Source organism: Bombus terrestris, chromosome 10 (assembly GCF_910591885.1).
Source record: "Bombus terrestris chromosome 10, iyBomTerr1.2, whole genome shotgun sequence".
Taxonomy (NCBI): Eukaryota; Metazoa; Arthropoda; class Insecta; order Hymenoptera; family Apidae; genus Bombus; species Bombus terrestris.
This window is the reverse complement of record NC_063278.1, coordinates 8,197,831-8,211,822: the sequence shown is the minus strand read 5'-3', so window position 1 is coordinate 8,211,822 and position 13,992 is coordinate 8,197,831. Positions and strand designations below refer to the sequence as shown.

Here is a 13,992-nt window from a genome sequence, read left to right as displayed (position 1 = left end):
CACTACCCCCGACGACAAGGGGATGAAGAAGAGCGACGCTATCGAAGCGAGACGTGTATATATGTATATATATAGAGGTGCGCGCACGTCGGCAAGTTCAGTCGTCTACCGCGTGCCGAGCGGCGAGGATCGTGCGCTGCCAACACTCCATTCCGAATTCCCCCCTTTCGGCTAGCTCTTCGTTCCGTTTGTCGATCGCGCGCACACCGGGGGGTCTCTCGCAGCCGGTCACGTGTCCCTCTCTCAGCCCATCTTTCTCGTGCTACAACGCGGCACGCTCGAACGGAAGCGCAGCGAACCGTACCGCGCGCGGATTCGTCATGTAATTCGAAGCTGCGAACAATTAACGCCGCTTCAGTCTTCTCTTTTTTCTTTTTTCTTTTGCCCGTGTCTCTTTTTCGACGATCAAAGAACAACCTCTCTCTGAATTCATACTTTTCTATTCTTCTGACATTTTGTTAATTTCTTTCTCTCTTTATGGTTCGTTCGATATTTTGATATTTGATTTGGAATTCTTAGAAAGAAATTGAAGATGTGAAGAGAGAGTTTGGTAATAAGATTGACAATGGGTGATAGAAGTTTTAATGAAGATTCATGAAGTTGAATGGATTTTTGATCGTGTAATTGAAGGGTGATTGGAGCGTAAGGTGGTCGTATGCTGTTTTCGTTCATCGGTGGTCGAGGGAAACGGTTCAGTGAGATGTGAGCCGAGAATGGAGCTAAAGATCAGCATATTGCTTCTGGCGCTTTTACGCCTCGCCAGCACTCTCGAGAGTAAGGATGAGTTATTTTAACCACGCGGCTTATGGTTTGTAATAGACAGCATCGAACTTCGCAGCGGATTTTTCGCACAACATTTTTTCATCGTGGACTTATGAGTCCATGGTAAATAGAGAATTCGAGCTCGAGAATTTGGAATTTCGTGCTTGAAATCCCCGAATCAAACAACGCTCCTTGTCCATAGGTACGAGAGTTTGGTCTGGCTGTTCGATTGTTATGAAGTTGTTAGTGTTTGCTTGGTCGCGAACTTTCGTCGCGTTTGCATTTGTGTTTCGCCAGAACTTTGCTTATCGCGACACGTCTTGATTTAGTTCGAGAAGCGGTCGATTAATACGACTTTTCTAACTATCGATAGTTCAGATAGAGAGTTACTGATGTTTTTTCAAAATGTTCCTTCAAAAAATGTTTTACTATAATTTTCATTACTGAATGCAAAAAAGAAAGAAAATAATGAAAATTCACAGTCCAGGAAATTATAAAAATTCCAGCGAATTTCCATGCGCTGTTTTAACAGCGAGCGGGCGCGAAGATTAACACGTAACCAAAAACTGAGCAGAATGTAAATGAACTGGTGCGTTGATTCTCGCGTCCGCGACACCGGAGGCAATTAATCATATCCCGGAAAGAGGATCGCGAAAATATGAAGCGAGCGAATTAAATTCGCGAATACGAATCGCACGTTTCCCATAAAAATCTCGACAGAATACCTATAAAAAAATATTCTTCGTGATTTTTATCGTGAAAGAAACGTAAAATTTGTCAAGAATCACTCAGAATATCAAGTCAGCTTATAGATATTTGAAATTTTAAAAAACACCAGAATATTCAGAATTTGTAGAAATTTTATAGATTTGTATCGGTGCATTTTTGGAGATAATTTTTTTTATCAAATATATATAAATTCTTATTGCTCTTCGTAATCATATGTATTAATAATAATTTAATAATTTAATAAAATATCTACTTTTACGTTTTGAATTTTTGTTAAAAGAGTTCCCGAAGATAACAGTATTTTATGCTGACTTCTCTCCAAACCCTTCTGTTTCATAGAACATACAGTGTACTGAAACTTTTGGTTTAGCAGTGTACGTGGTGAAATACTAAAAGTAAAGAAACAATTTCGTCCATTTTACATTTCGCCGCCGCAGTGTTAACAACTCGCGCGAGAACTTTACACAGAGTCGCGTTCGAAGTGTCCTCGGACATGTCCAAACATCCCCCGGGCGACAGAGATAAATTCGCGGGTTGAATTTACTCGCACAACGTTGATATTCTACAAAGCCCTGGCTCGAAATCGTGACATGTTTTCCCGCGAGTGTGACAGCGAGGATAATCGTCTCTCGGTTTACTACTTCGAGTCAAACAAGAGTCGCGATCGCCTAGCCGTGCCGGGTAATAAAGTTCTGGCTGTGACTTAGAGTGTGTGCAAGCCGGACCGAACGAATCACGAGGATAAAAGAGAAAGATAGAGAAACATGGTATGGAGACCAAGTGTAAAGACTAAGAGATCTTAAGCGAGCGGGTCCCGCTGACTGATACACGACGTAAAATCCCGTACGCATCGTTAAACCGAGCTTTACCGTTTCCATCGCGCGACGTCTAAATTTACCGTGGGCAGAATCGCGCTTTGGTCGAGGTGGGACAAACATTCGATCGCTCGAGAACGGACATCGTTTGGCTTGTTATCTGTAGTCACGATGATCGGTGAGGAACGGATCTCTCGGTGAGCACGGCTCATTTCACTCGCTGAATTAACGCTTTGCACTCCATGCACGTGTTACTCGGTTGCGACGTCCGATCTTTATCGGCTGTTCGTGGAGTTATGCGTTAACTCATTACAGACCAGATAATGAAATATTTCGTCAGAGTTGCATAAATGCAACAGAATTGAAGGACGTGGTACTTCGAAATTGGAGGAGAAACCGTAGATGAAATTCGTGCGATTGTAATGGTATAAACTTTTTATATTAGAGAATTATAGATTTCTATTGAAAAATTCGGGAGTTACATATTTAATACTCTGTAATTGGATTTTTTTATTAAAAGAAAAAGAATAGCGATGAATTATAATTTTGTTTGAATGGATAGGAACATGTAGTAACTGTTCTAGATAGATTTATTAAGTCAGACAGAGGATGTTATGGAGGTTATAAGTGCTGTAAAAAGTAGAGGAATGTGTGATTTTGCATCAAAGATCCTACGATTGTTTCTCGATTAGAATAATTAGATTACGAAAGGGAACACTAGTTGATTCATGAAACTATATGAAATTAGAAGCGTCCCTGTCTTTACACTGCCGCTTACTTCATTCTCTTTCAACTTTCACTTTTCCTCACGTCTGTGGCGGCCAAAGTTAAGCGCCTTAATCATTTATTCATGGTTCAAGGGAAGTTCCCTCGGCTTCCTATAATTAGATTAATCATTTAAATTCCACTTTTGTCATGCCATTCCATTGATATCGCAGAGCATCTAAAATTGTTAATGATGGAGATTTGTTGAAACAAAAGATTCACGATATAAATTTTACGTAAATTTCAGGTGAACTTCACCCTTTGCTTCTAGACACGAAGGAGGAGGAAGACGCGGAGGAAGATGACGAAGAAAATTATTCGGTAGATGACTACGATTATGGTGACTACGAAAGTGCAACTATAAACAGCGATATCGATCTTATCGCTGGTGGCTCGTTGCCGATCTTCCTAGCGGAACCCGTTGACACATTCGTAGTCAAAGGGAAACCGGCTACCCTTCATTGCCGCGCAGCACACGCTCTTCAGGTACGCAAAATAATAGGGTCGCACTAGGGTCAGGTCGCTATCATACAGAGAAGGCACATATCGTTATTAATCGAAAATCTTCAGATGACATTATATTTCATTGCTAGCATAGTGAAGAAAAATTTCTTCTTTATGGAACCTACATCTGCCCTTAGTAATAGAGTATAGTAATAAGAGTTAAACTCCTTTCGCGTAACATTAGCATACCTTCTAAAAACGTGACAAACTTTAAAGAATTCAGTACATACCGCAGCTTATCTCCACCTTCTACATTTGTTCCAATTCCTTCATAAAAACTGAAAATTACAGTAGTTCATCGTACAACGCCTTTGCGACAAATAAGCCCCTTAATCTGCCAAGTTACAGCTTCTCCATTACACAATGAAATTCGTAAAATAGAGCGTCGAAGAGGCGTAGTAAAGAGGCAAATAGTCGTCGCTTTTGCATCCAAGAGGAGGTTTTTGGCTCGGTGGGTTCCGTGTTTCGCACGTTGTTCGCGGAACAGGCCAGGTCCAAGCGCCGTCGCCCCGTCATTTTCCTCTTCGCCCTTATTAACCACTCGAAAAACCTCTACCCACCACGTGGACGACCGTTGGTCTCTGACCCTTTTCACGCGCCGCCAATTACTACCTTATTCTAGTCGTCTTATTCGAACCGTGCTGCATTGCAGGTGTATTTTCGCTGTAACGGTGACCGGGCTGAACGTTCGCAGCACCAGGATTTTGTCGACCCTCGTACCGGAACGAGGGTCGTCGAGGTCGAGTTGAACGTGACGAGGAACGAGGTCGAGGAGTACTTCGGTAGGGAGAGGTTCAAGTGCGAGTGCGTGGCATGGTCGGGACCAGGTCAGATTCGAGGGCAGCCTGCTACGGTTGAGGTCGCTTGTAAGTAGAGAACACTCCAATCTATCCATTCGGCGCTCTCTCTTTTCCTCTTCGAGCTTTTCTTCGGTCACTCAGCTTTCGATCGTCCCTTTTCATGTATGTGCCACTTTCCACGCTTGATTCTTGAATCCTGCAAAAGTCTTTGGGATTCCATTGAATCTTGCTTTTTTCAAGATATGGTTACGAATGGATCGTGGATTTTTGTGAATAATTGCATAGGAAAAGGCATATTTCATTGGATATAATTCATCGAATTTGATATAATGCATGCATATATAATGTACAGTAGACACCGAATACGTAATACGCGAGGGTAGTAACGCATAAATAGATGATTCAATACCAGAAATAATAAATTTACTCTGCCTCAATTTGGTCAGTTGCTCGACGTTCCCCACGGTACCCCTATTTGTTCCACTATAAATACAATGCCAGCTCAATATAGAGAGAAGTAGATTGAGTCTGACAGATCAGACAGCCTCCAATCAATTTGTCCAAATCAGATATCTTCTTCCCAAAATAAGTTTCCAAAAAAGAAAATTTCTTTTTACTACCAAATTAAACTCTCGAAAATATATCTCTTGAAAAGCTTGATACTAAACTTTTATTGCTACACCGAGTTGTTCCATTAAAGACAGGGTGTTACGATGTAATTGAAACGAACGTTCGTCGAGTAATAGTCTCCATAATTCCAACCATATGACGAAAAAAAGAGAAAAGATACGTAATGCAAAACAAAAAGGGGCGACGAGGGTGAACACAGAGAGGGTGAAAACGAATTAACTCGCAATTGTAGCACGTATTCGAGCGAACGATGAAAGAAGGACTTAGGTCGTGCAGAGAAAACGGCCGGGAGCAACTAGCACCTAGAATCGGCCATAAAATGTAACTTCATTAACCCGATTAGAGCGAGCCAACTCTCGAACAGGGGTTTTCGAGATACCCGCCGCGAAATTCACTCCCATAAGCTTCGCTGTCGGCGAGGGTTAGTCGGTAGTGGCGCAGAGGGATGCCGCGTTCGCTTGTTTTCATCGAATATCTCGTGACGCGTAAACCGAGCCCAAAATCTAATCGATATTCTATTGCAAAGCAAACACCTGTGAATATAGAAACGTTGCGCTACCTTTCGACTACCCTTTGTTTTATCCTCTCTTTTCTCTTTTTCTTCTTTTTTTCGTGGGGGTGGAGACAACAACGGTGTATTGTTACCATGCAAATTGGAACGGTAACCCATGAACCGCAATGACGCCAGATGCATAACAATGTGAGACGACTTGCGATTTTTGAACTGATTTTACTTTTGATGGCGATTTTATTGGTTATTTGGTATGAGGAAGATTTAGACGACCGTAAATGATCGAACGATTTTTAAAAATATATATGTTATAAGTCGGTGAATTCATTTTACAATCAGGTATATTCAAGGCTTAATATAAAATATATGTTTGTATCGAAGAAAGCAAAGATTACTTTGAAATGTTAGAGACATTTTCAAATATCTCTTTTTAGATAGCGTATTTCGTTCGAAACATTTGTTTTGATGACCTATAGTTTACAAAATAATTGGATGCACAGATTGAAATGAACAGATCGATTTTTATCATGGATGAAAAATAAAATTGGACGAAGGCTACTCTATTAGTGAACAAACCTCTTGACTTTCTCAGTGCAAAAATCTTCGCTGTAGAAGTGTGTTGAAGTTGTTGATCATACGAAATCATTTTTTAAGTCCAAAGGGATACAATCTTATTCTTTCTTCATCACGCTATATTATATTTAAAACATTTGCTTGAGTACCAGGCTTCGTTATAAAAATATCTTGAATTTGGCCGATCCTACAGAAACATTTTTAAAGTGCAAAGGATTCAAATCTCACATTTCGTTCTCAAAACATTATATTGGATCTAAAATACTTTCTTGAGCACGAAGTCATGTCATGCTCTCAAACAAACAGAAGTAGCCAGTATCATCTTTCCAAAACCAGCCTCCAAGCTTCTCCTATCCCCGCGCTTCCTTCACAGAGATTGAAGATACCATCGGCGCTCTCTTCGCGCGCAGATAAAACCGAACAGAGAGTTGCCACAGGCGGAAGTTCAAGAGTCGAAAGAGCAATTTTCGCCAGACGCGTCGCGGTGCGCAAACACGCGAGAGACAAACAGGACGTAGAATTAAATTCGTATTTGCGAGCAAACAGGAAACGGACGTGCTTTCGAAATTGAATACGCGGGACGCTATTGATCGTGATGGCGTTTCGTCGCGAAACACGGCGTCGTTTCGCGCCGCGATCCACCTGAGGAAATCGAGCTTGGATTAATCCTGCGGTAATTTCGTTGCACGCCTCGAAACGATGATTCGCCGCGAGAACGCAGCTTAATTTCACGGCTGAAATTCCTGGAAAGCACCCGGCGAAACCGCGTACCAACACGCGAGCATGGGTCCTAAGAAACTCGCCGAGGAAATTACGCGGAAAATCTGACAACAAAATCATTCTCTTTCCAGTTTGTCCGGACTCGTTCGCTTTAAAAACAAAGCATTCTTTTAATGAGAGAGTTTAATCTTTATGGTAGTTCATTTTCGCACAATCGTAGCTGGAGAATCTAATTACCGAAGAAGTATGATGTGCTAATTAAAATTAATGATTGAACGCTATGATTGATTCGCGAGATCGTCTCATTTCCGCTTGTATGAATGTTATTACGATCTTTGTAACTCAGTGAATTACAAAGGATATGAACTTGTAATTCGTCCTATTTCTTCTAAAAGGCAAAACAATTTCTCGTATAATTTCGACTTAATTTAAATCAAGGAATTCTTTACACCCTATTTGCACCACAAATTATAACACGCCACGTACAACGCGACCGCGATCTCCATCTAATCGGTTCATACTCCCCATTCACGAACGTACTAAAAGCATCCGTGATAGTGATACGGGGTCAAAGGTAGTCTAGACGGTCTAACAGAGGGCAAGAATGTAACCGGTGGATCGGGAGCACGCTCTTGCTTACCAGTCCCTCCCTTCGCGATATAAAAGCGTCTATTTTTCCGTGGATCCACAGCGAATAATATGCTGTTGGCTATCCAGAATGGCAACCCTCGCGGATCGAGCAAAATCTTTTTCCTGACCGGTGCAAAGAGGCTCTGCTCGAGTGCGGAGCATAGAGTCGCGGTCCATGAAAGCGCCCTTGCATTTATATACGCGGCCTAATATCGCTGAGTGGCCTGCTCCCTCGCTGCTGTTTCCCCGCGCCCTTGTGTCTCGTCGAGTTCTCGTGCCTCGTGTTTCCGGACGAATATTAAAAAAAGCCCGCCACTGCGCGGTGGTCCTCGTGTGCAGACCTGAAGAAGCACTTCCTGTCGCCGCCGTACTCGCTGTCCGTGGAAGCTGGCCGAAACGCGGAACTTCGTTGCACGCCACCCTTAGGAGTGCCACAACCGAAAGTCTACTGGCTGAAGAATGGCACGCCTCTCGATGCAATGACCAGCTCCACTCCGGTCTCTTCTATGGCGGACAGCATCCCCAACGACGTGACAGCGGCCAACAACTTCGTTCAAACCGTAGATGGACACCTGATCCTGGGGAAGGCCGAGCTGAGGCATCAGGGGAATTATTCGTGCGTCGCTGAGAACATCGCTGCCAGGCGGGTCAGTGAACCGGCAGTGCTGACGGTTTATGGTGAGACCTCTTGCTCATTCCGTGGGACCCATGAATATTGCATTAAATCGCGGATCAGAGCGAACGTAATTAGAAACGATGATCGCGTATCGAGGGATAATTAAGCGTAACGCAGATACGGGCCAGGGAAGAGGGGTAGGAGAATGAGACGGAGTCTGGGTAGACAATAAGGGGGAATCGGTGGTGTGTTGCGTGAGAGATTGTAGTCTAAGTTCGTGGCAGAGGACTGATGCTAATTGTTGTTCCTGAAGGAGTTTAATGAGATTCCCGTAATTTTGTTCACTTCTGTCGAAACGCTTGCTGACGTTCCAATGCGTTTATTGTTTGTTCCGGAACTTCCTAATCGGAGAATGTATCTGAAATCTCGCCAAGAAGAGTAAATATGAATTGTTTTCTATTCTATAGCTTTAGTTCTTTCGCCTACTACCTTAGTAAGACGTCGTTCGCTTCTTTTCAAACCACTTCAAGGGCGAAATTTCTCTTGAGTTATTGATGATTCAATTGATAATTTTTATACTTCTAAATTTTCAAAAAATTGGATGTGAGACCTTGCTTCACTCGTGAATGATCCAATATGCTTAAGAAGATTATTGTTGATTATTACAATTATAATGATCATCATTTAATAATACATATTACATGTCTATCATCCTATATATATATGCTAACATAGTCAAGATTCGAGGAAACTCTTTCAACAATAGAACGCAGCAGGTTGAAATGCTATAGGGTTAATGCTCAAATTACCATTTCACCTCGTCATTTATTTTCTTTTCTCTTTTTTTTTTTTGCAAACGCGACACCCCTTTCCAATACAACGTTCCACCCATTTTGAAAACGTTCCAGTGAACGGCGGGTGGTCTTCCTGGTCAGGATGGTCAGACTGCAGCACCCGTTGCGGCCGAGGTGTACAAAAGAGAACACGAACGTGCACGAATCCCGCAGCCATGAATGGAGGTCAAGCCTGTCCAGGTCCACTGACGCAGAGGGTCGAGTGCAATCCCTCCTGTCCCGGTAAGACCGACAGAACCAACCAATTACAAAACAATTACAACGATACCACTCCATACCTGTGTCTCTATAACCAACTATGTAATTCCTCTCTGTAACTCAAAACAGTCTTGTTTCTTGTCCCATCGACGAAACGATCAAAGACGAGCCTCGTCGTCAAAAGCGTACACAGAACACAACGAGATGTAATCATTTGGTCCCCGTTGGCTGCAGGATACATCTGATAACCAAGATTTAATCGGAATTTTCAAGTTCACCCGTTGCTTTCAGCGGTCGACGGCAGATGGTCAAGCTGGTCCTCGTGGTCCGCATGCGGTCTCGATTGTTCCAGAGTAAGAAGGAGATCTTGCAACGACCCCCCGGCGAGCAATGGTGGTCGTCCCTGTCAAGGCAAGGACGTCATCGTCGAGTCTTGTTCCATGGATCGATGTAGTGGTGAGTTCCAGCTGCGTTTGCCTCCTTTTTTCGATGCTTCTCTTCTTCTTTTTCGTTGTGTCTTTTTGTTTTTTGATATTCTCGTGACCGGGGCAGCAACGAACAATTTATTACGAGCGAACGGACTTCCCTTGTCCGGCGTCACGTCCGATGGTCGTCGTTCGCGGTTCCATGCGAGCCGCAAAGATACGATTTAAATTAATAATGACTCGCAGAAAGACCCTGGTCCTTTATTTGCTGGGGTCAAATAGGACCGAAAGCGTGCGTTGTAACCTCCTTCGATTAACCGGTCGTTGGACGCAAATATTTCCATTGTTCAGTGACAGACGGTACATCGTTGGCAGAGGTCGAATTAAATTTTCAACCGATGAATTGTCGGCGTGGAACGCGATGAATTAATACTGTAATAGAATTAACAGAATGGTCGAAATTATTAATTTGTAATTATGCATAGAAATTTTGTGAATTTATAATGGTATATTCGTGAGAACTTGATTGACTTTTTATAGAGTTTTACATGGCCATCAGAATACTGTACTGGAAATAACTATTCATGATATTACAATAATAATTCATATATTTACAATAAGGTAGACGAGCTATCCTTGTAAATTTGTTAGAAGAACTTTCGAAATTTGTGTTATGTAGGCATTTTGAACTATTCTATCATTATTTCCCACGTTTCTTTTTTATTGTGGAAAATATACATTCCTAGTTTTCATCACTATATCTCCTGATAGCTACGAAATGTGTACAAGAAAGTTATATATATATATATTCTTTCTATTCTCTTACATTTTACTTTTTCATATACTCTTCATTTATATTTCTTTCGTACAAGATTTATGATCCAGTCGTCGGTACGTCTGAAAATAAGAACAATGGTACATCAACCGCGACTATTCAGCTTATAACATCGCGGATAAGTAATTAGTTACTCGTGTTCCTCAGACTTTCTCAGATCACGTCTGTCCATTCATGAAATAAGTCACATTTTTCGTGCTATCGCATGCAGCTTTGGGACAGGACGACCCGCGAGTCTTCAAGGAAGGTAAATTCCACTGCACAGAACAGTTCTACCCATATAAAATCAGTTTGAAAGCCGTCGTTTTCCTCAGCAACCAGGGCGATCGATCGTAGAAACATAGTGGCACTCTGCATCACTCTCATCGTAGCAGCGATCGTTCTGGCATCATTACTCATCTTCATGTTCCGTTTTATGCGTCGGAAAGAACGAATAGAAGCCCTTTATGGGATAGCCAGGTTAGACTTTCGTCGTCCAGAAGATTTAGCTAAATCGGTCGTCTCGAAGAACGATCGTTCGGTTCTTTCTGTGGACAGGAGGCTGGAACAAGTGATAGACGAGTCAAACGCATCTAGGATGCCTAGGTAAACAACCCTCAGGAATTAAACCCATTTCGATGCTTGTTCCTCGTTGAAAGTCTTTCTGATGGCAGATCTTGCTCGGAGCACCACTACGACGTGCCGCAGCTTTCACTGCCTTCGACCACAAGGCCATCGCCTAGTTCTTCCGTCGCCAGGTCCTCCTGTAGGAACTCCCAGCGTGGCAGAGGCTTATCTGATAACGAGGAAGGCCGATCATCTCGTAAGAAACGAGTACCATCAACTCGAACACGACGATCGAGAAACAGATAGTAAACGGACCTGGTAATATCTGGTCTTTAGGTTCCACCTGCCAGGCGAACCAGGAGAGCAACAACGAGGACGACGACGACCACGACGACGAGGAGAGACCTGGAGAAGACGACAGAAGCCACGAAGATGGATTCATCGTGAGAGCTGTGGTCGATGATCAAGGCGCTCTTCTGGTGGTTCCAGAAGTTGGAGTTTCGATGTCCATCCCAGAAGGAGCCATTTCTCGTGGAAGAAGACACGGTCTACACTTGGCCGTTCTAGGAGACGATTCACTGAGACCTGTTCTACCAACTGGTTTGACTCTACTATCAGCAATAGTGGCTTGTGGTCCGAATGGAATCGACCTGGTGAAGCCTGTGATCCTCCAGTTTGAACACTGTGCCGAATTGAGGACTGGAAACTGGGAACTGAGTCTCTGGTCTACGGATTTTGACTTAGAGACAAAATCTAACAACTCGAGCAATTCGTCTACCAGTTCTAGTCTCGCTTCTGGTTCTATATGGAGGAAGATTCTTACACTAGGAGGCGAGCCTATAAATCTTCCTGGGCAACCATTTGCACAGTTAGATCATTCTGGAGTGTTTTTGGTCACTGAGAGTCCTAGTGTGTATGCAGTCGCTGGAGAGAATTCTGTGGTCGCGCCTGGATTAGCAGTGAAGAGAATTTGTGTTGCTGTGTTTCTGTCTCGCGAGAAGGATCACATCAGGTGCCATGTAATGGAGGACACGAAGGCTGCCTTTAAGCTTGTAGTGGAACAGGTTGACTTTTAACATTATTTCTCACTGTTAGGTTAAACTCCAAACAGTTCGTTTAGAAAATGACACTTTCTAAACCCTAAATTTGCTTCTACACATCGTTTCATTTGATTCAGACATGACCATATCTTTTTATCAATTAATTTTTCATTTTTTGCTAGTTAGTTAAAAAAAAAGACAGTTTCAACAATTATAGAGAAATTTTGGAGAAATGAAACATACATTTATTTGGTACTTCATTTATGATACAGCGTTTATTTCATATTTTCCATTGTTAGAATTCTTTTCAGATGCCATTTTACTTTGTAAATAACACTTACAAATCATTAAGTGTTGCTTGAGATTCCTCAAATTCGTACAGGAACGACGATTAGGCGGTTCCCGAATCGACCACGGAGCGCTAGGCTTCAGAGCAGGTGGTTCACCGCTTCGAATCGACTTAGAAGACAGAGAAAGCGGGTTCGTTGAACGTCAAGAGGTTCCACATCGTCGAATCTGGTCGTCGACGAGAACCAGTGTGAGAAGATCCTTCAGGATCGAGAAAACCGTCGGCGATCTAAGGCTCAGCTTTGAGCTGCGAGTCTGTCAATGTGGTTTCGAAGAGCATGCGCTTTTCCTGAGAATCGACCTGGACTTGATGAAGAGAAATACTTCTAGTGGAAAGAGAGCCACGAAGTCTGAATCATCCATCGTTTTGCGTGGGAAGAATTCGAACAGGTCGACCGAATCAATTGTTCCCAGACCATTCAGGTATCACTCGATGTCCTTTCTATTTTCTTAATTTACACGTAGTTTAATAATTCTGGATAATTTTATTCGCTGAAGATTTTCTAAGACGCTAAGAAAACAGTTGTGTCAGTGTCTCGATCCGCCAAGTGCGCGAGGAAACGATTGGAGAATGTTAGCGCAGAGACTTCAAGTAGATCGGTGAGAATTTGTTAACTGTTTTTGTGAAACGATGAAGGAAGACAGAAGGTTGCAATTATCGATGATTTTATGCAGATACGTTGATTACTTTGCAACAAAATCCAGTCCAACAGAGCACATTTTGGATCTTTGGGAGGCAAAACATCAGGAAGCTACGGCTCTCGCGGATCTTTTGAATCATTTAAGACTGATGGGACGCGTGGACGCTGCCAATGTCCTCGAAAGTCGCCTAGGTCCATGGATCTAACATCCACTGCCCATTAAGCAAACATTCGTTTATAATTTTACAATGTTTTGTACATATAAGAGAGTCGAAGTCTATATTATGGATAAGAGGAATCAATGTAGAATCACGTTGTATAGAGGCAACGACCGTGTTTGTACATAAAGCTCGTTTATAGTAAGCGCTGGTTCTTACTACATTACAGCCCTAAAACATTCCTATTACTGGTCTGTAATAAATTCCTTTTATCCCCTTCTTTATTTGCAGTTGAGGAAATCGAAACAAATATATGTTACAATTTCATATTCGTAACTCGTATGACCGTATAAGTTTTTTGGTGGCTTTCTCAATCACCATGAAGACGAAGACACAATGTTTTACAAGCATTACTCTTTTCTACAAGTTCAATGAAAATTTGTCTTGGTATGACTTGACTTCTAATCACTCCTTACCTCTACCAATCCTTAATAGTATCATCTGTTTCAGTGTTCTTCTTAACTTTAGCTTCAAGAATCTGCAAAATCTCTAGTCCCTCACAAACACCAGTCTGAATAAAAGAAAGAAGAAAAAATTCTGTCATTTAGATTTCGTACTGTCCACTCCATTAAACAACACCTTTTTCCATTTATTCTTCAACACCGCCAGTTGCTATATCATTCGTATCGATCTTCCGCTACAACGATTCTCAAGTACTTGTCAACGACAGCCATTACCAGCCTCCTAAAGCTAACCGATCCTAACGCAGAATCCTAGTTCACCAGTTCTGATCTACCGAAGATCCGTAAGATGTCAGCCCGCAACAATACAACAGGAAGATCGGAAGTAGCGAACGAGCCTTCACAGGGCCAATTTGCACCTGAATGCCAGA

General features: G+C 42.4%; 1 protein-coding gene across 5 annotated transcripts; it reads left to right on the top strand.

The window, feature by feature from the left end:
- The first annotated feature begins 105 nt into the window (after positions 1–105).
- Positions 106–13,305, top strand: LOC100642460 (netrin receptor UNC5B). 5 transcript variants are annotated; one of them, XM_048409177.1, is made up of 14 exons: positions 106–322; positions 520–774; positions 3,319–3,557; positions 4,228–4,441; positions 7,779–8,117; positions 8,964–9,131; positions 9,399–9,563; positions 10,579–10,614; positions 10,682–10,952; positions 11,006–11,169; positions 11,250–11,977; positions 12,336–12,724; positions 12,800–12,901; positions 12,977–13,305. In XM_048409177.1, exons 2-14 carry the CDS (start codon positions 714–716, stop codon positions 13,146–13,148), a joined length of 3,048 nt encoding a protein of 1,015 aa, XP_048265134.1. In that variant the 5' UTR covers positions 106–322; positions 520–713; the 3' UTR covers positions 13,149–13,305. The 5 variants fall into 5 exon arrangements, with proteins under 5 accessions (XP_048265134.1, XP_048265137.1, XP_048265136.1 ...); XM_048409180.1 differs by having other exon boundaries at positions 106–774; positions 3,343–3,557; positions 11,021–11,169; XM_048409179.1 differs by having other exon boundaries at positions 106–774; positions 3,343–3,557.
- The last annotated feature ends 687 nt before the right edge of the window (positions 13,306–13,992 follow it).

Bases quoted from the DNA above. Each gene is read 5' to 3' on its own strand.
- LOC100642460 (XM_048409177.1), top strand. From the start codon at position 714: ATGGAGCTAAAGATCAGCATATTGCTTCTGGCGCTTTTACGCCTCGCC. The intron at 4,442-7,778 runs GTAAGTAGAGAA...CCTCGTGTGCAG, and splicing joins TGCTACGGTTGAGGTCGCTT to ACCTGAAGAAGCACTTCCTG. The intron at 12,902-12,976 runs GTGAGAATTTGT...GATTTTATGCAG, and splicing joins CAGAGACTTCAAGTAGATCG to ATACGTTGATTACTTTGCAA.